The sequence below is a fragment of the Silene latifolia genome, chromosome 9 (genome assembly GCF_048544455.1).
Source record: "Silene latifolia isolate original U9 population chromosome 9, ASM4854445v1, whole genome shotgun sequence".
In the NCBI taxonomy this organism is placed as follows: Eukaryota; Viridiplantae; Streptophyta; class Magnoliopsida; order Caryophyllales; family Caryophyllaceae; genus Silene; species Silene latifolia.
This window is the reverse complement of record NC_133534.1, coordinates 192,665,382-192,685,473: the sequence shown is the minus strand read 5'-3', so window position 1 is coordinate 192,685,473 and position 20,092 is coordinate 192,665,382. Positions and strand designations below refer to the sequence as shown.

The following is a 20,092-nucleotide window of genomic DNA, read 5'->3' as shown; positions in this document are numbered from 1 at the left end:
AAGCTTGGACTTGTTTCAAGCGTTTAGTTCGATCAGTTCCCCATCATGGTTTCCCAAAGTGGTTCCTTTGCAACCAGTTTTATAACGGGTTGTTTGACGATCATCGTGCCCTTTTGGATTCATCTGCGAATGGGAGGTTTCAAGATAACACCAATGATGGTGACGCGTGGAAGTTGATTGATCGATTGCTACCCATACCGCAAGGTATGGAAATCTAGGGAAGCACACGCGATCGGAGTTGATAGTGCTCTGGCGGCACAGCTGGAGACTATTTCAGCCCAAATTGCTGAGATAAAGACTACCCAATCATTGGGTAGCAAAGAGAGAGTTCATGCTATGAGTCAGCAGGTAGAGGAGCCTTAAGCTAGATGCGGTTTGGATGGTCATGGTGCAGCTGATTGTATGAGCACATTGGAGCAGGTTAATGCCTTTCAGGCTTACAGACAAGGTGCACAAGGTACACCTTTCTCTAATTTTTACAATGAAAGAACGAAGGAGCATCCGTTCCTTCAATGGTCTAGCCAGAATGTGCAAAACCCGCAGCAGTCACAACCGCAAAAGAATCTTTATATCCCTCCTAACAATCGCGGTAATCAACAACAAGGGGGATATCAAAGGCAAAATCAAGGAGGCCAGCAGTTCAACAATCAATATCGGCGACCTCCTCAAAGAAACTCCTCAACAAATTCCTCAACAAGCTCCGAATAATGATATGGCAGAGTTGCGCAATCTTTTGCAACAAACTTTGTCGATGCAGTAGAAGCAGACGGCTCAAATTTCTGAGCTAATTGCCCATAACAAGATGTTAGATAATCAAGTGGCTCAGATGGCACTTCAAAACCCATCAAAACAGGCCGTAGGTCTTCCTCCTCAAGGTAAGCAAGCTCATGAGCAAGCTAATGTTATTCAGCTGAGGAGCGGTACTTCTTATGTGAATCCTGACCTACAAAGCCTTGAGAGAGATGTGCCCATTATTGTTGATGAGGTCCCTTACATGCATCCTAAAGGATTGGGTAATTTGGAGCTTAGTGATGATGAGAAAGAGCCTGACGAAGTTGAAACACGAGCCGACGATAAAAGTAAAAAGACGAAGCAAATTGAACTCAGTAAAGGTTCCTCGATCGAGACAGAGGCGACTCGATCGAGGATCCAGCCAGCTCGATCGAGTCACCCCCGACTCGATCGAGGATCCCAAATTGTCGTGAGACGGTGTTTCAAAAGTTGTTTCTAAAGAGAAGCAAGCCGAGCCCATAACCATTGCACTACCTTTTCCTCACCGACAACAAAAATCCAAGCTGGATAAGCGATTCGGTAAGTTTATGGAGGTCGTGAAGAACCTACAGGTAAGTGTCCCTTTTACTTGAATTAATTACTCAAGTGCTTGCTTATGCAAAATTCATGAAGGAGATTTTGACAAGGAAGAGATCCTTTGACGCGGTGGAAACTATTGCTTACACTCAGAAGTGCAGTGCCATGTTGCCAATTAACTCACCAACGAAATTAAAGGATCCAGGAAGTTTTTCTATCCCTTGTCAAATTGGTCATCTTTCTATTAGTAAAGCTCTTTGTGATTTGGGAGCTAGTGTCGGTGTTATGCCGTATTCTATCCGTAAAAAAGTTAAATATGGGTCCGTTGACGATTACTAATATGACACTTCGGATGGCGAGATAGAACTGTTAAGCACCCATTGGGGGTGTTAGAGGACGTTCCCGTTCGAATAGGGAAGTTTTTCATCCCTGTTGATTTTGTTGTCATGGACATGGTCAAGACAACCAAATCCCTATCATCTTAAGTGCGACCCGTTCTTACATCTGCGGGGCGGTCATAGATGTTAGGCAAGGGAGATTGACCTTAGCTGTGGGGGATGATATGATTGTTTTTAACTTAGAAAAAGCATTGAAAAACCTCATGATAGAAGAAACTTGTCATAGTATAGATGTTGTTGATTTTACTATTGATGAGTGTCTTCCTATGTGTTTGGACAGGGATCCTCTGGAGATTGCCCTTGTCACGGATCTAGCTGATCAGACGAGTTCATGGAGTCCAGAAGTTCATCAGATTGAGAGGCTTCTGACTGGAGAGGAATGCCCACATCAGAGGGTATACAGTTTGGGTGTCACACGTAAGGTAACTGAGCGCTATGAGGAGAGCAACCTTGTTCTCAACTGGGAGAAGTGCCACTTCATGGTTACTGAAGGGGTGGTACTCGGTCATTTGGTGTCAGATAAGGGCATTCAAGTGGATAGAGCTAAGGTTGAGGTAATTGAGCAACTCCTGTACCCGGTTAATGTTAAAAGTGTGCGTAGTTTTCTTGGTCATGCAGGGTTCTATCGCCGCTTTATAAAGGATTTTTCTAAAATTGCTCAACCTCTAACTCAGCTTCTTCATAAAGATGCTCCTTTTGTGTTTAATGACAAGTGTGTTCAAGCCTTTGACAGGATCAAACAAGCACTTATCTCAGCTCCTATTATCCGATCTCCGGATTGGAGCCTTCCTTTTGAGATTATGTGCGATGCCGTGACTATGCGATTGGAGTGTTTTTGGGGCAGCGAAAGGACAAGGTGTTACATGCCATTTACTATGCAAGCAAGACTCTCGACGATGCACAAATCAACTATGCTACTACAGAGAAGGAGCTTCTTCCAGTTGTCTATTCTTTAGACAAATTTAGAGCTTATCTTGTTGGTTCTAAAGTTATTGTTCACACTGACCATGCAGCTTTAAAGTATCTTTTAACCAAACAAGAGGCTAAACCTAGACTTATTAGATGGATTTTATTATTGCAAGAATTTGATTTAGAAATCCGTGATAAGTCCGGTCTTTGAAAAATGTTGTTGCAGATCATTTGTCCAGATTGAGATTCTCAGGAAGAGAGATTTTGCCCATCGATGATTCTTTTCCAGACGACCATCTTCTAGCTGTAGCTACAAATACCCCATGGTTTGCAGATTATGCCAATTATTTTGTAGGAGGTACACTTCCTCTTGACTTATCTTATCCGCAGAAGAAGAGGTTCATGCATGATGTGAAGAGGTACTTCTGGGACGATCCCTATCTGTTCCGAGAGTGTGCCGATGGTATATACAGACGATGTATCCCAGAGGGTGAGGTACGTGCCATCATTTCTCATTGTCACTCTTCTTCTTATGGCGGTCATCATGGTCCTTCTAGGACATTTGCTAAGGTAATGCAATCGGGTTTTTATTGGCCTACTATCCTTAAGGATGCTACTAACTTTGTCCGTTCTTGTGATGCTTGTCAAATAATTGGCAATATCTCGCAAAGGCATGAGATGCCTCAAACTGGAATCTCCGAAGTAGAGATTTTTGATGTTTGGGGCATTGATTACCAAGGGCCGTTCCCTACATCTTTTGGGAACCAATACATATTAGTAGCTGTAGATTATGTTTCTAAATGGGTGGAGGCAATTGCCACCCCCACTTGTGATGCTAAATCTGTTGTTAAGCTGTTTCAGAAGACTATCTTTCCACGGTTTGGAGTGCCTCGCGCAGTGATCAGTGATGGAGGCAAGCATTTCAATGAACGTCATCTCAATTCTCTCATGAAGAAGTATGGCGTTACACACCGAAGAGGACTGGGTTATATTCCTCAAACCAGTGGACAAGTAGAAGTTTCCAACAGAGAGCTGAAACAGATCTTGGAAAAGGTAGTAAGCAAGAACAGAAAGGACTGGAGTCGGAAGCTCGATGATACCTTGTGGGCTTACCGTACTGCTTTCAAAACGCCGATTGGAACCTCACCTTACCGACTTGTCTATGGCAAGTTTTGTCATTTACCTGTGGAGCTTGAGTATAGGGCTATGTGGACCATTAAAGAGCTGAATATGGATCCCTCACTGGCGGGTGAGAAACGACTGATGCAGTTGAATGAGCTAGATGAATTTCGACTGCATGCCTATGATAGTGCTCAAGTTTATAAGGAGCGAACGAAGAAGTGGCATGACAAGCATATCTTGCAAAGAGAATTTCATGTTGGTGAGAAAGTTCTCTTGTTTAACTCTCGTTTGCGCTTGTTTCCAGGTAAATTGAAGAGTAGATGGTCTGGACCGTTCACTGTTACTGATGTGAACAAATTTGGGTCAGTTACACTGCATTCTGACACAGGAAAGACCTTCAAAGTGAATGGGCAACGCTTGAAGACGTACTATGAAGGTGCTTTTGTGGGGGTAATAGAGGCTCTTGACCTCTTCCCCATTTATTCTTCTTGCTGATGAAGAATTACGGTCGTGCGGGACCGCAAAAACCAGCGCTACCGAGAGGCAGCTCGGATTTTGTAAATCATTAGTTTGTAATTAGGATTTAAATTCACGTATTGCTTTTGCTTTTATGTTCCTTGAACTTTGAGAGATGAGGAGAGGGTACTTGATATGCTTTCAAGTGTCTTTTGTAGGAATTTTGACGGGATTTGAAGTTATGAGTAACAAATGACGAAGAAAGGAGCCCATACCTACTTCCTCGATCGAGTCAGCTGCGACTCGATCGAGGAACCTATCAGCTCGATCGAGTCAGATGCGACTCGATCGAGGAACCTGCCAAGAATTTCAAAAAGTTTAAAATGAAAGTTGGGTAGTCCTGAAATTGGTTCCTCGATCGAGCCAGCTGCGACTCGATCGAGGATCCAATTTAGACCGGGTTCCGCGTTTTACTTTCACCGGTTTTATGCTTTTGTTACCCTAATTTCTTTCAACTTCCTTCTTCTTTTCGTGCTCTATTCCTGCATTCTACCTCCTCTACTACTCTTTCTCTCTATATTCTTCATCAATCATCATCAAAACTCACTTAAAACTTGTGCTTACTTGCTTATTACTTGTTTGAATCATTATCTTGTGCTTATTTTCTCAATTGCATTGCTTAAATTGCTCAGGTAAGTCACGTCTTTGCCCTTATGTGTCTCAAAAATTCTGAATTTTCTTGTTTAATTCTTGAGTTTATTGTATTAAATCTTCCATTCCTAGTATACAATTGCTATTTCCTTGCTTTCTAGCCCCTTAATTGTTGAAATTCATGCCTAATTTGCTAATTTGGGAATTAGGGTTCTTCAAAATCCGGGTAGAAATTTTGCATTAAATTGGTTAGAATTGTATTCTATTGCTTGGAATCTTCCATATTTGATACATACTCATATTCCCCTAAGTTTTTGGATGCTTTCATTGTCATTTGGAGTCTTAAAAATTGATTTTTCGGACCCATTATTGCCAAAAACGGGACTGTTTTTATGCCATTGTTGAAGTGTAATTTTCTACTTGCTCTTATGTAGATAATGTCGACTTCCGGGCAAGGAAATAAGCGGACTAGAGAAAGGAGAGCCCCGGTTCAGCAACCCGAGGTGATTCCTGAAGAGATTGTGTCTTCAGAGGATGATTTGTCTCCCTTAGACGATTATCCATTTATCGAATTTCGTGACAAAGCACAGAAGGACAGGTTTGAGTATCTGTTAACTAAGTCTATGAGTGCCACTCGATGTGTTGATAGGAAAATTTTGCGCACTTTGAAGATAGACGACATTATGTTTGACATGTTTAATGAAATCGGGTTGCAGGGTCTTTTCACGCTCCACGAGTTATCTTACCCTGCCCTAACTCTCGAATTTCTGAGCTCTTTTACTTATTTCCCCAGTGATCACCTGATCAGATTTCGTTTGCTTAATGTTGAACGATCTTTAACCTTTGGCCGTCTTTCTGAAATCCTGGGATTGGATAAGCATACTGAAGGGGACTTGTATGGTGTTGGTGGGTTGTCTGCTGTGCGTTATTTTCCATTGTTTACTGGTTATATGGATGCGGACGTCAGTGCTATGGCTTTGTTAGATGTCCAACACGTTTGTCTTCGTATGTTTTTGAGGTATTTGAGCTATTTGTTGTATGGCCGGTCCGACAAGAGCAAGACCTCCACTATTGAGGTCTTAATACTTGCTAGTTACTTGAATCCTTATAGGGAGGAGACATTCCAATTCTCTCCCCCTGCTCTTGTGTGTTCGGCATTTGATAGGATGATTGGGAGGTACGGGAACCTTGATTGTGGTGCTCTTGTCACCAAGATTGCTAGGGTCATTTCGACTTTGAGGGTGATGACCCATATGAGCCCATGGCTGACTTTGAGCCACTTGTTGATGATGACCACCTTCGCTATGACATTTCTTATCTTGATATTAAGAATGGGAAGGACCATTACTGGAGGGTCCGAGGTGAGTCATACATGCTTCTTCCTTGCGCCCGTTTGCCTGCTGTTGACCCCCTCGAGGAGAGTACGGCTGTGGAGTGACCCCCACCCGTTACTTATCTGATTCCTGAGGACCTTTTGGTTACTTTTCCTTGGTCTAGTACTACTACCACCACCGGCGGGCGCCGAGACGTCGTGCACCCACTACCCATCCGCCGGCTCCTTCCGCCCGCTCCTCCTCCACCTCCTTCAGCCTATCCCACTTCAGGCTATGCTCCGGGCTACCATTTTGACCCCGTCGTTGAACGGGAAGTGAGGATGCATACGGGCATCAACACTGCTTTGACAGAGAAAAGGATGTGGGAACAGATGGAGGCTATGTCTTTAGCTTCCGGGGGGCAGTATCGCGGTGTGTCACCTTCTTACTACACTACTCCCGGTGACGCGACCGTGTGTTCCATCTTTACGGAGTGACTCCTACGGAGTTTGGACGATTTAGCACCGAGTTTGGTGCATTAGGCCGTCTCTTCTACACTCCACCGCCCCCTCACCTTACTTTTTTTTTTGCGAGGACACCGGCATTCCTTGTTCCCGAGAGGCCCGTTTGGCCGGTTCTTTTTCTACTTTCATCGCTGCTCGCTATCGGAGGCACTCGTGGTCGAGGCCGTGTTCGGAGAGACACTCGTGGTAGAGCCGCGCCGCAAAGTGCCGTTCCCGATCCCGAGCTTATGTCCTTATATGCTTGATATTGATGATTTTGATGATACTGCTGGAGCCCGTGGTGACAAATGGTCACTACATCCCTCTCTTTCCAGCTGGTTTGGGGGAGGCTACTGCATTACAGCTGGTATTATCTTTCTTTTTGTTTTTGTTGCATTTCCTTTTTTTACCCTCTTCCCTTTGTTAGTAGTGTCCCATAGGTTGCTGGATTTCGGTGTGATTGCTATGCTGTAGGCGTCACAATGAGGACACTGTGACATTTAGGTTTGGGGGAGTGTGTTTATTTCTGTTGTGTGCTTTTATTTATTGTTGGGTGAAACAAAAATCAGAAAATTCAAAAAAAAATTGAAAAATTTATAAAATACAAAAACATGTTTTTATTTACTTTTCTTTATTTTGAGTCGAGTCTCGGTGAAGTGTATAACAATGATGATAACTTGCTTTGTCTTTGCATTTGAGTCTCATTTAGTTGTTCATGTACATTGTTTTGACCTGTTAGCTATGATGACCAAAGCTCTTTACTCAAGTCTTGACCGTCACAATATGCCTTATGCCGAGTAGACTTGACTTTATTTTGTTGGTAAACCACTTAAATTTCTAGGTCTTTAGAGCTTCCTAGGCCGGGAACATTAATAAACCGGTCTCATTGTTATTTAGGCTAATGAGTGTGGTCTCCTTGTGGTATATGTAATATCAAACTGCATAAGTGTGACATTAGTTTCTTAGCTTTTGCGCGTTCATTTGATTAAGTACATGTGGATAGGCGATTCTTATCGTTCAAATAAGCCTTACATCACCCAGTTTTGTTAGCCCGTTTGAACCATGTAGCCATTTTATATCCTATTTCTTAGCTAAATTCTAGAATTTGCCTACCTTTTTCGGGACAGTCGCAGTTGCTTGAGTCCTTATTGTTATAGCTACTTTGGTTGGGTTGGGACTTTTATTGTCATGTGGGTAGTAGCTATCTTTTTGTAGCAATTGTGTGACCTCTTATGTTGAAAAAGAGAAGTATTATGAAGCAGCGAGAAAAAAAAAAGAAAAAAAAAAGAAAGTCTCGAAAAGAAAAAAAAAAGAAGAAAGAAAATAAAAAGAGATGGAAAAGAAAAAGTTTCGAAAAAAAAGATGAAAAAGAAAAAAGAAGAAAAAAATGTATGCTTCATTCAGTTTTGTTAGGAGGTCGTGTGTGGTAATTACTGGAGTCTAATGCACATTTGGAGAGCCTTTACATTTCTCTCATATGTTGTCAAAGTTGAGATTATTTCTCCAGCTGGATGTTTGTTTTATTTCTTATTAGATTTGGCTATTGGTCTAGTGCTGCGACTACCGTCTGAGCCTCACATATCCATACGTGCTTTTGCACAAGCCACTTCTATACCCATGCCACTTTACCACCATTCTGTCCTTGATACATGTACTTGGTCTGTTTTGTGAATGCGTATTAGTTGGAGAATCTCTTATCACATTAGATTGCATGCATATCTCATAAGTTGAGTGAGAGTCTTACTTCTTTCTATCTTACATATATCTCACCCATTATGAGTGCATGAGTGAAACCGCGAGAATCCAACAAAATGGTCTTGCAAGGTTGAAAAGTATTTGGTTGAGTCTCGGTATCATGTCACATCTTGAGTAAGAGCTGCGTTAGTCTATTACCCGTGCTTTTGAATTTGTTTTATTAGCACAATTTTGGTCATTACTTTGTTATAGATATGGACAGCTGAGTCTTGTATGTGCCTAGACATTTGCTCTGAGTTATTCATTCACCATATGTTTGTTGTTCTTTGTTTGGTCTGATTGCTTTGCTTGAGGACAAGCAAAGGTTTGGTTTGGGGGAGTTTGATGTATCACTTTCATATATACTTTTATAGCTCCCTTTATACCATTTTACATACCGTTTCGTGCCTATTATACCTTTTATATGCTTTATTTCAATGAATCGTCGATACTGCCGCTATTTTGTGTTTTGATGCAGAAATGACTCGTTATGAGTATGATCAAGCTAAGATTAGCATGGCGGAGACGGCATAGAAGAATACACGAAGCATGGCACGGGAAACGAGGAATCACGAAGACTAGAAGTGAAAGAAGAGAAGAAATGACCTGTGTAGCAAGTTCCTCGATCGAGTCACTGCTGACTCGATCGAGCAGCTGTCCTCAATCGAGTCACCTCTGACTCGATCGAGGATCCTCTCTGGCGGGCTTATTTCCGGAATTTCCTAAAACGTTAATCTTTTGTTATAAATTAAAGACTCGTGTTTTATTGTTAGACTACGTTATATTTTGCTTGGATATTGCTGGAAAACTCTCTTAGAACCCTAATCTTTCCTTTGTATGGTACTAATCTTTCCTCATTAATTAAATCATTATTGTTTTATGTTCTTCAATTATTGTTTTATGCTTTTAATCACGCTTTCATCTTTAATCATATTCATTGTTGTTATTATAATTATGAGTAGCTAATCCCCTCATCTAGGATGAAGGGGATCTAGGTTAATTAAAAGGGAAAATCAATTAGTTGCTATTGATATCGTTTAAGTTGTTGTTTGATTATTGTAATTCTTCTAGTTAATCAACTTGAGGCCTGAGTTATTAATTAGTGTAGCGAATCGATCCTATCGCCGACCGGGTTAGAATTGATATAGGGTGCGATAATCAAATAGAAAGTATCTAATCATAGCGACCGCATGTTAGAATCGATCTAAAGGGCATAATGGAGTCGACCGATCTTATGACCTTAAACAACTTGATAGATATAGTAATTGATTGATAATCCCCGACTGATTGACCTAGTGAACCTAATTCCTAGACTTTTAATAATATTGTCAAACCTTCATTTAATTACTTGCAGTTAGTTTAATATAATCAAAACAAACAAACCCCAGAAATCGGTTACTTCTAGACAGCTTAAATACTCTTAGACTTAGCTTTCACCGCCTCCCTGTGGATTCGATACCTGTCTTATCACTAGCTATTCTTGTTAGTCCTGAGATAGTTTTACTTTGATTTGGTAATACAACTTTAGCCACATCACTCTGGACTTTGGTAAAAAGAGGTTGGGCGACAATAAGGAGCCCCCAGTATAGAGGTGTTGGTTGTGGAAGGGATGTTAATTGAGGCTGTAAGGTTGAAATAGAGGTTGAAAGTTGATGGTTGAGGTGGTTGAAAGTTGTTAATTGAGGTTGAAAGTTGAAAGTGGGGATGGTTGTGTCCCTGAAGACTGCCTACGTATTCACGTGAAGTGAAATCAAACCAGATCGTAGTTCTGAGGTTTGGTTAATTTTATTTGGGTGTTGTGGTTGTATCATTCTTGTGTAAGAAAGGACTGCCTACGTATCCACCTTAAGAGGTAAAATCAAACCAGATCGTAGTTCAGGTGTGTGCCTAAGCTATGTTGTTAGGACCTTAAAGTGCAGGGGTCACAAGGGTAATATTCCTTTGGTGACTCAAAGAATCGATTTGAGATAACTCTCTCTGATCATTGACCAAAGAGGTATAATTAGGTTTGTAAAAATTTCCTTGTCGCGTGAGCACACTCAAAGGTGGACCCTAAGGATGATATGGGTATGTCCCGTTCTGGGTAGCAAACTATTTGAAGACTCCATGTCTGGGTCAAGGTGAAACTGGATTGGATATTTGGAATGTGGAGCTTGGAGATAAGAGGCTTTGATGAACAAATCTCTGGAGCTTGATTTTGTGGAGTTAAGGCTTCATGGGGCTATGGCTTGTAATGTGGCTTGGAAATGGGGTCTCTTGGCTTGATGTAGCCTGAGCACATAAAGGTGGGTTAAATGACGTGGGATCAAGTTTCCATGTCTTGGCCCTAAAGGATAGGTATACTTGACGAGCTCGAGAGGATTCTCAAAATTCCTAACTATCTCCCCGTAACGGTCTCGAGAAGGACTTAGGGTGTGTGATGTGTGAAAGGCTTAGTGGGGGTGCTAGCTGACCATCTTGATTGATGTCTTGATTCTATATAGACCTCAGCAGTATTCCGCTCAATATTGTTCTTGATTCAGACTCACATTCTTGGTCTAGAATATATCTTTGCTTCTTGCTCAGATTTTTGATTCGGTTTTTTTTTAGCATGACTTTAACTTTGGATATTGACTTGCTTGATTGAGCCTTCTTCTTTTGACTCTTTTGTCTTGGATATTGATCTTGGGTTCTCTTGATTGAGCCTTTTGTCTTTCATCATGGCTCGTATCGTCTTGGATTTGATTGCTACCATGGATTTGGGTTAGACTAGAGCCTTTGGTGTGAAATGGGTTGGTTTTTAGCAACACGGGTTGTTTATTGTGGGGAATGGGCTTGCCTTCTGTCATGGATTGTCAACAAGGGAGATGGTCTGGATTCGTCCTAGAATCTCTTGAGATAGGCTCGTCCTAAACTGGGGTATATTGTGGTTTCTATTGCCAGACATGGAATAGGTAAGAAAAGAACACGGAGTTTCAGGTCCTCTACAACTTTGAACGGAACATCATATAAGTGCACTCACATTGACTGTCATATGTTGTTGTTATCATTTTAAAAAATGTCTCAAACCAATTCTTGTTGTCACAGGAAAAAGGTAGAGGAAGAAATATGATAGAATATGTGGATTGAAAAGTGTGCTTTTATTGAAATGGATAATAAATGTATTTAACATAGATATGAGAAGACACGTGACTCATGGGACAGCCCCCAGGTTGTCACTTGAAATGAAAATGGAGAAAGATACTAGAACAAATATGAGATAGAAAGCCTAAGACTCAGACTCGGACCCGGACTTTGACGCGATCTTAGACCTAAACTCGTAATCATCGGCCCATGCTTGAGCATTTTCTCTTCCAGCAACTGGCTTCGGCATCTGACTTTGAGCATTCACCCATTTGAGCACCTCATCTTCGTCATTGGGAACATTGAAAGGGTAATAGTCAAGAAAAGTTTCTTGATAAGTGGTATATCCATGAGGATTGCCTAACCTGCCATGTGAGTTAAAAGTTGAGAGGGACAACTTCCCGTTTTCGATCATATCCTGAATGTCGTTTTTTAATTTGTAACATTTCTCTGTATCATGCCCTTTGCCTCTATGGTATTTGCAGTAGGCATTCTCATCCCAAAACTTGGATTTCTTCTCTGGGTTAGGCGTAGGTCCTATAGGCTTCAACATTTGTCGGTTCATTTAGTCTCTGAAGGGCATCGGTGTATGTAATACCAATGTTGGTAAATTTCCTAGGAGGTGTGCCCTTATTTTCGGAAGCCTTTGTAAATGACCCCGAAGGCTCCATGAGGTTGCCTTTGTTGATTTTGATTCTTGGATGAGAAGAACTAGGAATAGATTGTCCATTTGTTGCTTTCTCCTTAAGACTGTCAAGCTAAGGGTTTGTCTGGACACTTTTCATCTTGAGAGGTCGGGCATCAAGCTTCTTACTCATTTCAAAGAAATCAAGTTTCTCCATGTTCGAAAGTCGGAAGTTTAGATTATCAATGGCTCCTTCTATTTTGGAGAATTTATTGTTGAAGGTAATGGAAAGCATGAGCATTCTATTTTGGATACCTTCATCTTCAAGGACATTGATTTCTTTATCATCATGATGATTGAGGAGATGAGAACAATCTAGAGATGGTTCTTCATCATGCTTAATGATATTAGACCCAAGAGCGTCGATTTTCTTGGATTTTCCGACAGAAGGTGGCTTAGGAAGCTTGCCCACTTCGATCATATCTTGGATGGTGTGTTTCAAGAGAAAACACTCTTCAATATCATGACCTCTACCTTGGTGATATAAGCAGTATTTGTTGCCCTTCCAGAGGTTCACCTGTTTCTCTAAAGGTGTATCCGGAGTTGGCCCTATTGGATGTAGCTTGCCTTGGGTAGAGAGTCTCTTCAAAGCATCGGCATAAGACATGCCTAAATTGGTAAGCACCCTTTGATGCCTCCCAGGTTTCCTTTCAGCTATTTTCGGCTTTCTAGGACGATGGTTATTTCAAGAGGTAAGCTTTGGATTACCTAGACTAGAGGTTTCCCTAGTTGGCATGTTCTTTTCCACCATTCCATTTTCAAGGGTGAGGATGCGAATTCTCAAATTTTCCATTGTAGCTTCAACTCCTAGGACCATGGCATAAACATCTTGGAGAGACACGGTGATTGTGGCTTGAACTCCTTAGTGACCTTGCTGACTGACGGAACTTGCCGGATTCATGTTTGACAGAAATGACGCGCATTACACTCGATTCGACATGGGGTCACGCATACTAAGGCAACAAACAAAGGAAAGGACAAAATGACAAATCTAGACTTGACTCGTGAATTCGTGAAATGTCGTGAGCGACTTCTCGTGTTTGAATTCACCGTGCTTGACTATAATTTTAGACTCGAGTGTTGACTTTGATGGAACAACATTTATGATTGACCTTATTGACGGGATTGATGACACATGTTAATTCTAATTTGTGTTGTTTAAGACAGACTTGACTCGAGGTTCGGGTATGTGTGTCCCGAACGTGTCATTGGGAGAATTCAAGAAACGGACATGGGAATGACTCGATGTGTTAGCCTCGAGTGTGTGAGACTAGGTGTGGAAATGTTTAGCTCCTGATTGAATTGGGGTAGGGAGTCCAAAATGACGGCGTGACGCCTTAGGACTTGACTTGAGTTTTGAAAAGACCCAAAATGTAAAGGAGGACGGGTTTATGACTCGACAGAGTTCCGACTAGGACATAGTCGGTTTGAACTTTGACTCTAACTTAGCCCAATTGAATTTACACATTTACATTTACACGATTCGAAAATATTTTGATTAAAACGTTTTTGTTCTTTTTTTTTTTGTTTCTTTTTTTGTTTTTTGTTTTTGTTTGACTTTTTTTTGTTTTTACACGGATTTCGAAATGGGTTTGAGGCCCGAAGTTTGACTCGATATATGGACAGAGTTTAGGCTTATTTTGCGCTATTTTGAAAATGTTTATATTTTGAAAAGGATTTTTGATTTTACAAAATTTCGTCATGGTTTCGTTTACAAAATGGTGATCATGTATTTATACAAACATATATAGAGGCATTATAACGGTATGCTGAGTGCATTTAAAAGGGTTTTGGTTTAAAGGGTGGGTTGCCATACCGAACAATCAAACCCGGGGTCTGTGGAGAGGCTCGTACCAAACAAGAGTAACGCCGATTCCTAGTCCATTTCCTCAAGTAGTGAAAGTCCTTGATACAAACAAGAGTAAGCACCATGGTATGGACGACGTCAATCGCTATCCATCCTTAGGCCCAAATAACAATTAGGACCGTTTAGACGGGACGATTGGTCGAATGGGTTGGGTTGGGCCTAGGAAGGTCGAGTGAAACGATCTAGGAAGACCGAGTTATGAAAACCGACAATTGTCTTGTACAAACTATTCCCTAACCTTGTTCAAGTTTCACCCTTTTGGCTATACGTAAGTGTATTTTCCCCAGCGGAGTCGCCAAACTGTGGACAATGGGGCCCACGGGGGCGCTTGGGAGAGAGAACAAGCGTTTGCATTTTGTGGAGTCGCCACCAATTTTTATGGGAAATTGGAACCGTTCGAATACCTCATGTCATGTCAAGACACAAAGTAGTGACATGAACACTAAGCCATCGTTACCCTTAGCATTCTATGTCTAGAATGACTCTCGTGGATGCCAATGAACACGGATGTTCACAGAGATCTGGATTAAGGGGTGAGGATACGTATTAGGAAGCTCTTTTGATCGAACACCTAATCCCGCCCGCCTTGATAGCGGCCTCTACTAATGATTAGGGACATCATCTATACTCGATATATCGTCGATTGTATGCATGCAATGCAACATCCAAGTTTTAATCCTAACATGTGAAGATTAGACTAAGTCGGTTAACACGTAATTTAATCATACAATTAATGTCGAAGTAGGATTTAAGTTCAATTACATGTGAAAACACACAAATGATACAAGATACAATGATAAATATAATAAACAAAATTACAATAATGAAAAATCGATTATAGGTTTGCGCCAGTCATCTTCATCAGCCGTGTAGACACAAATCATGTTTGTTGTATCTATATCTTCTACTCTTTCAAGTAAAGCTATTCCCCAGCGATTGCAGACTGGCACTTGCATAGATTCTCCTGCCCCCAGTGCCAAAGTGGCTGCAAGGTTAGCAAGCGCATCAGCCAACTTATTGGCACTCCTCGGTACATGACCAATATTGATGGAGTCAAGTTGATTAAGCAGTTGCAACGCCTGTCGATAGTAAGGAATCAAGTCTTCCTTTCTTACCTCATACTCATCAAGGATTTGGCTGATCACCAATTGTGAGTCTCCGTAAATATCCATCTCCCTTACGCCTATTTTAATTGTCATTTGAAGACCTAATATCAAAGCTTGGTATTCTTCCACGTTATTTGAACAAAATTGTGTGAGTGTAAATGAGTATGGCATTACATGGTTTTGTAGAGATATGAACACAACTCCTGCTCCAGCGCCGTCTCGCCTTGTAGCACCATCGAAGTACATTTGCCATGGAGGTAAAATGTCCACGTAAAATATTTCTTCTCCTGGTAGTTCGTCTGAAATTTCCTACTCTGTCGGCACTGGATGATCAGCGAAGAAATCTGCAATAACCTGACCTTTTACTGCTTTTTGAGACACAAACACTAAGTCATACTGTTTAAGTAACACTGCCCATTTCGCAAGTCTTCTAGATAAGATTGGTCTTGAGAGTATTTACTTGATTGGATCAACTTTTGAGACCACGTGTATGGTATGTGCCTGCATGTAATGCCTCAACTTCTGGATGGCGAACACCAAAGCACGACATATCTTTTCTATGGGCGAGTAATTTAATTCAGCTCCAACAAAGGTATGACTCAAGTAGTAGAGTGCTCTCTCCTTGCGGTCTTCAATTTCTTGCGTACACATTGTCCCCAGCGAACGTTCTTGTTCGGCGATGTAGAGAATGAGCGGTTTTCCTGGAATCGGTGCCCCCAACACTAGTGCACTAGCCAGATACTTTTTTATGCTATCAAAAGCATGTTTGCATTTTTCGTCCCACTGAAATAGAGCATCCTTTTTCATGAGATGACTGAACGGCTGACAACGTCCTGCTAGGTTAGAGATGAACCTTCGAATGTATGCCAAACGTCCCTGCAACCCGCGCAGCTCCTTCAACGTCTTTGGTTCTGGCATTTCGTTGATAGCTTTGATTTTTGTCTGGTCGATTTCAATGCCTCTATGCCTTACCACGAACCCCAAGAACTTCCCGGATGTGATGTCGAATGCACACTTGAGTGGGTTCATCTTGAGTTGACATTTTCTAAGTCTCTCAAAGATGGTCCGAAGGTCTTTAACATGGTCTTTTCTTTTCTTTGATTTGACAACCAGGTCATCGACATAACATTCTATCGTTTTATGCAACATGTCATCAAAGATCTTTTGCATTGCTCGCTGATATGTGGCCCCGGCATTTTGAGTCCAAACGGCATGACTGTGTAGCAAAATATCCCTTTTGGTGTGCGAAATACCGTTGCTTCTTGATCTTCGGGTGCCATTTGTATTTCATTGTATCCAGCAGTGCAATCCATGAACGAGAGTGCTCCGTGGCCAGTAGTTGCATCGATCATCAACTCTGTAACTGACAAAGGGAAGTCGTCCTTTGGACATGCATCATTAAGATCTCTGAAGTCGACGCATACACGTAATTGCCCATTTTTCTTTCTGACTGGAACAATGTTGCCTATCCAGGTAGGATATCTGACTTCACGAATAAATCCAGCCTCAATGAGTTCGTTAACCTCGTTTTTCAATTTCAGGTATAAGCTCCGTCCTAAAGCGACGTTGAGATTGCTTTCTTGGACTGATTCCTTTTCTGATTACCAATCGATGAACTTCAATTTTTGGGCTTAGTCCAGGCATTTCCTTGTGGCTCCAAGCGAAGACGTCACTCAACCAATAATTTGTAGTATTCCTCTTATTCCTCTTTAGTCAACAGAGCACTGACTTAGATTGGACGAGGATCTTCATCAGTTCCTAGGTTTAGTTCTTCTAAATCATTTACGGTTGATTGTACCTCGTCTTCAAGTGTTTCAGGTGCCTTGTCAGCCTCTACCTCTTCGTTGTCATCAGGTATCTGTTCTGCAGTGATATGATAAGAAGTCACAATTTCCAAGTCTTTTGGATCACGGGAGTGTGAAGATGGAGGTTTAGACTCTTTAACATTGTTTGAGGACAGACCAGTGAGAACTAATACTCGTCTTCGTGATTTTAGTGGCTCATAATGGATGATGTCCACCACTTGCAAACGATTCATGCGAGAGGGTATTGCGCTTTTCAAGTCGTCACTTATGTTTACTTCTTCATCGTTTTCTTCCATGGAAGTTGAGCACAGAAGAATCTTACCATTATCATTATTGGAGGCTCCTAAACGAGTGAAGACCGTTTTTGAACGAACACCCAAACGATTACGAAATGCACCCTTCTTGCTTATACCTGGCGGAGGGGTTGACGACTTAACTTCACTTGCTCCTCGTTTATCCAGTCGAGTGAAGACATAATGACGATTTGTTGTAGGGCTCGGTCTCCCCAGCCTGTCGAAAACAGAAGGACGGGCTCTCTATGCAGGTGGACTAATCCTGTCGAAGATTGAAGATGATGATGATCTTTTAATGTCTTCTGCTTCATTCTCCTCCGCCTCTTCCACTGTGATATGTTGTGAAAATGTAGAGGTGTAGATACCTCATTTCTGCACCTCTCGCATACCACTCGGTGATGATTGGGCCGCATGTTTGCTACGCGGAACGATTTGTGACAGTTCGTAAGTTTATCGTCAAGTGGTTGCTCAAATACTAATGTCTACCTCTTAGTTGTCATCTACGTGCCGATACGGTCGTTTTGACAGTAATTAGAATACATTTGGAGTCCGGGCCTAAAACCGTCTTCATTTTCTGATAACCGTTAAAATCCCGAGTCAGAATGTTCTGGAACGCTCCGGATATTTCTATTCCATATTTTATAAATATTTCATAATCTTTATCCTTTGGTAAACAATTTCCCGTAATATTCACATAAAATATTAAGGAAAACCAAATTATTCCGTCCTACCGTAACTTAAACACGGAAATCTTTCTTCCGCAGGAGGAAACCACTTGGGAACAGACGCATCAGGTGTTGCGCCTCTTCCAAGAGACGCAGTGGCTGCTGCGCCTCTTCCCAGTTCCTTTTCTTGCGTATTTTTCGTATCTTTTTCATATCTTTCCGAGATTCACTTCCAAAGACTCTCCGAAACCCTAATTCCTTCACGTGATTAGTATAAATAGGAGCCTTCGCTCCTCATATTTCTCACGCGAGTGTCCGCCCTTCTCTTCTCCCTTTGCATTCTAGACCTTTGTTCTTACTTTTTGGCGTCTACGTGCTTGAACTTTCGACCACGTAAGCTCGGATCCTTCTGAGTACCAGCCTCGTTTGCATGACCGACCAATTTGACCAACTCCACAATCAATCAACTTAATTAATCTAATCGTTTTCCTCTTACGAGGGCCCTTTCTTTACATTCGCGTCGAGCATCACTAATCGATATCTTAGTTCTTCTCGTTTCGTCAAACATGTAAGTCTGAGGGTGTAAATCCTTCTTTATTTATTGTTATTTATCTTATTGTATCATTAATGTAAGGTTTATGTCGAAAATACCTCTTAAAACCGATTTCTAAAACCGTGCTTAAAACCACATTTTACGGATTTCCAGAGGATAAACCGTCGAGAAAGGACGCAGCAACTGCTGCGCCTCTTCGAAGGAGCGCAGTTCCTGCTGCGCCTCTTCGTGAGGCTGCCGCAGTTCCTGCTTCCTTTCTTCTTCCTTCGTCCTCTGTATTCGTTCGTCTTTTGTTTATTTTCGTTTGTTTTCTTTAATTCTTTGTCACACAATCACATGATAATCTCACATGTATATTATTATTCATCATTCACATGTTTTATTCATCTATAAATTCGACTTAAATCCCTTATAATTTCATATTTGCGGATTTTCGTCATAAAATTCAATCCGGGTTGTAGAAATTCGATTCGTTCATATTGAGTTTCTGGAATTCGATCTTTGATATATTTTCATCCATATTCGTCATTAATTTGTCATCAATTTATCATGTTTAGCCTATTTTATTCATCCATGTCACTAATCGATCATTCTTTCATGTAAATAATCCGTTTGCATCTGTCTCATCCATGTTTATTGCTTTTAGGGAAAATGCACGCGGTGCCCTTGAACTTTCGATTTTTGCCCGAAATACCCAATTTTTTGTTCCGGAAAACTTAAAGAGGCTATAACCCGTGTCTACGATTTCAGAAAGTGATATTTTTTTTTCAAATCGATTATCTTTCCGAGAACTACGATTTGAAAAAAAAAATTGTCGTATTTGGATCCCGTAGCTAGGAGTTTTTGTACGTCAAAGTTTTATTTACTGAACAAATTTTGAGTGACCATCTCTCTTTGTCACGAATTCCAAACGCGATAATTTTTTTTTTCAAGTCGTAGTTCTCGAAAAGATAATCAATTTGAAAAAAAAAAATCGTCACTTTCTGAGCTCGTAAACACGAGTTATAGCCTCTCAAAGTATTCCGGATAAAAAAATTGGATATTTCGGGCAAAACATCAAAGTTCAAGGGCACCGCGTGCATTTTCCGTTGCTTTTATGACCATCAATCACATGTAATTAACCTGATAATCACTTCCATCCGAATAAATATCATAATCAATCCTTAAATTCACCGACGAATATTAACGATTTGCAGTTCCGGCTTCACAGCCATAACTCAGCCTTGGAACAGACGCAGCAACTGCTGCGCCTCTTCCAAAGGGCGCAGTCCTGCTGCGCCTGTTCCAGGATGAGTTCTGTCTCTGAACTCCGTTGTTGCTTGACTTAGTTTAATTAGCTTACGTATAATTAACTATTATCCGTATTATCACCCTTAAATTCTGTTCGTTAATTCATTCTTTTATTTCTTTTTCCAAATTATCCGTTTTGAAGGTATTTTCGACATAAATCGTTAAACCCAATGTAATTATTGTAATTCTCATTGTTGTAATTTTATTTATTATATTTATCATCATATTTCTTGTATCATTTGTATGCTTTCACATGTAATTGAGCATTAAATCCTACTTTGACATTAATTGTATGCTAAATTGCGTGTTAACCGACTCAGTCTATTCTTCAC

General features: G+C 41.1%; 1 protein-coding gene across 1 annotated transcript; it reads right to left on the bottom strand.

Annotated features, from left to right (window-relative positions):
- Positions 1-14,863: 14,863 nt before the first annotated feature.
- Positions 14,864-15,400, bottom strand: LOC141602054 (uncharacterized). The gene has a single exon (XM_074422362.1). The coding sequence runs from the start codon at positions 15,398-15,400 to the stop codon at positions 14,864-14,866; it is 537 nt and encodes a 178-aa protein (XP_074278463.1).
- Positions 15,401-20,092: the final 4,692 nt, after the last annotated feature.

Excerpts from the sequence above, each read along its gene's own strand:
- LOC141602054 (XM_074422362.1), bottom strand. The coding sequence starts at position 15,400 with ATGTACTTCGATGGTGCTACAAGGCGAGACGGCGCTGGAGCAGGAGTT.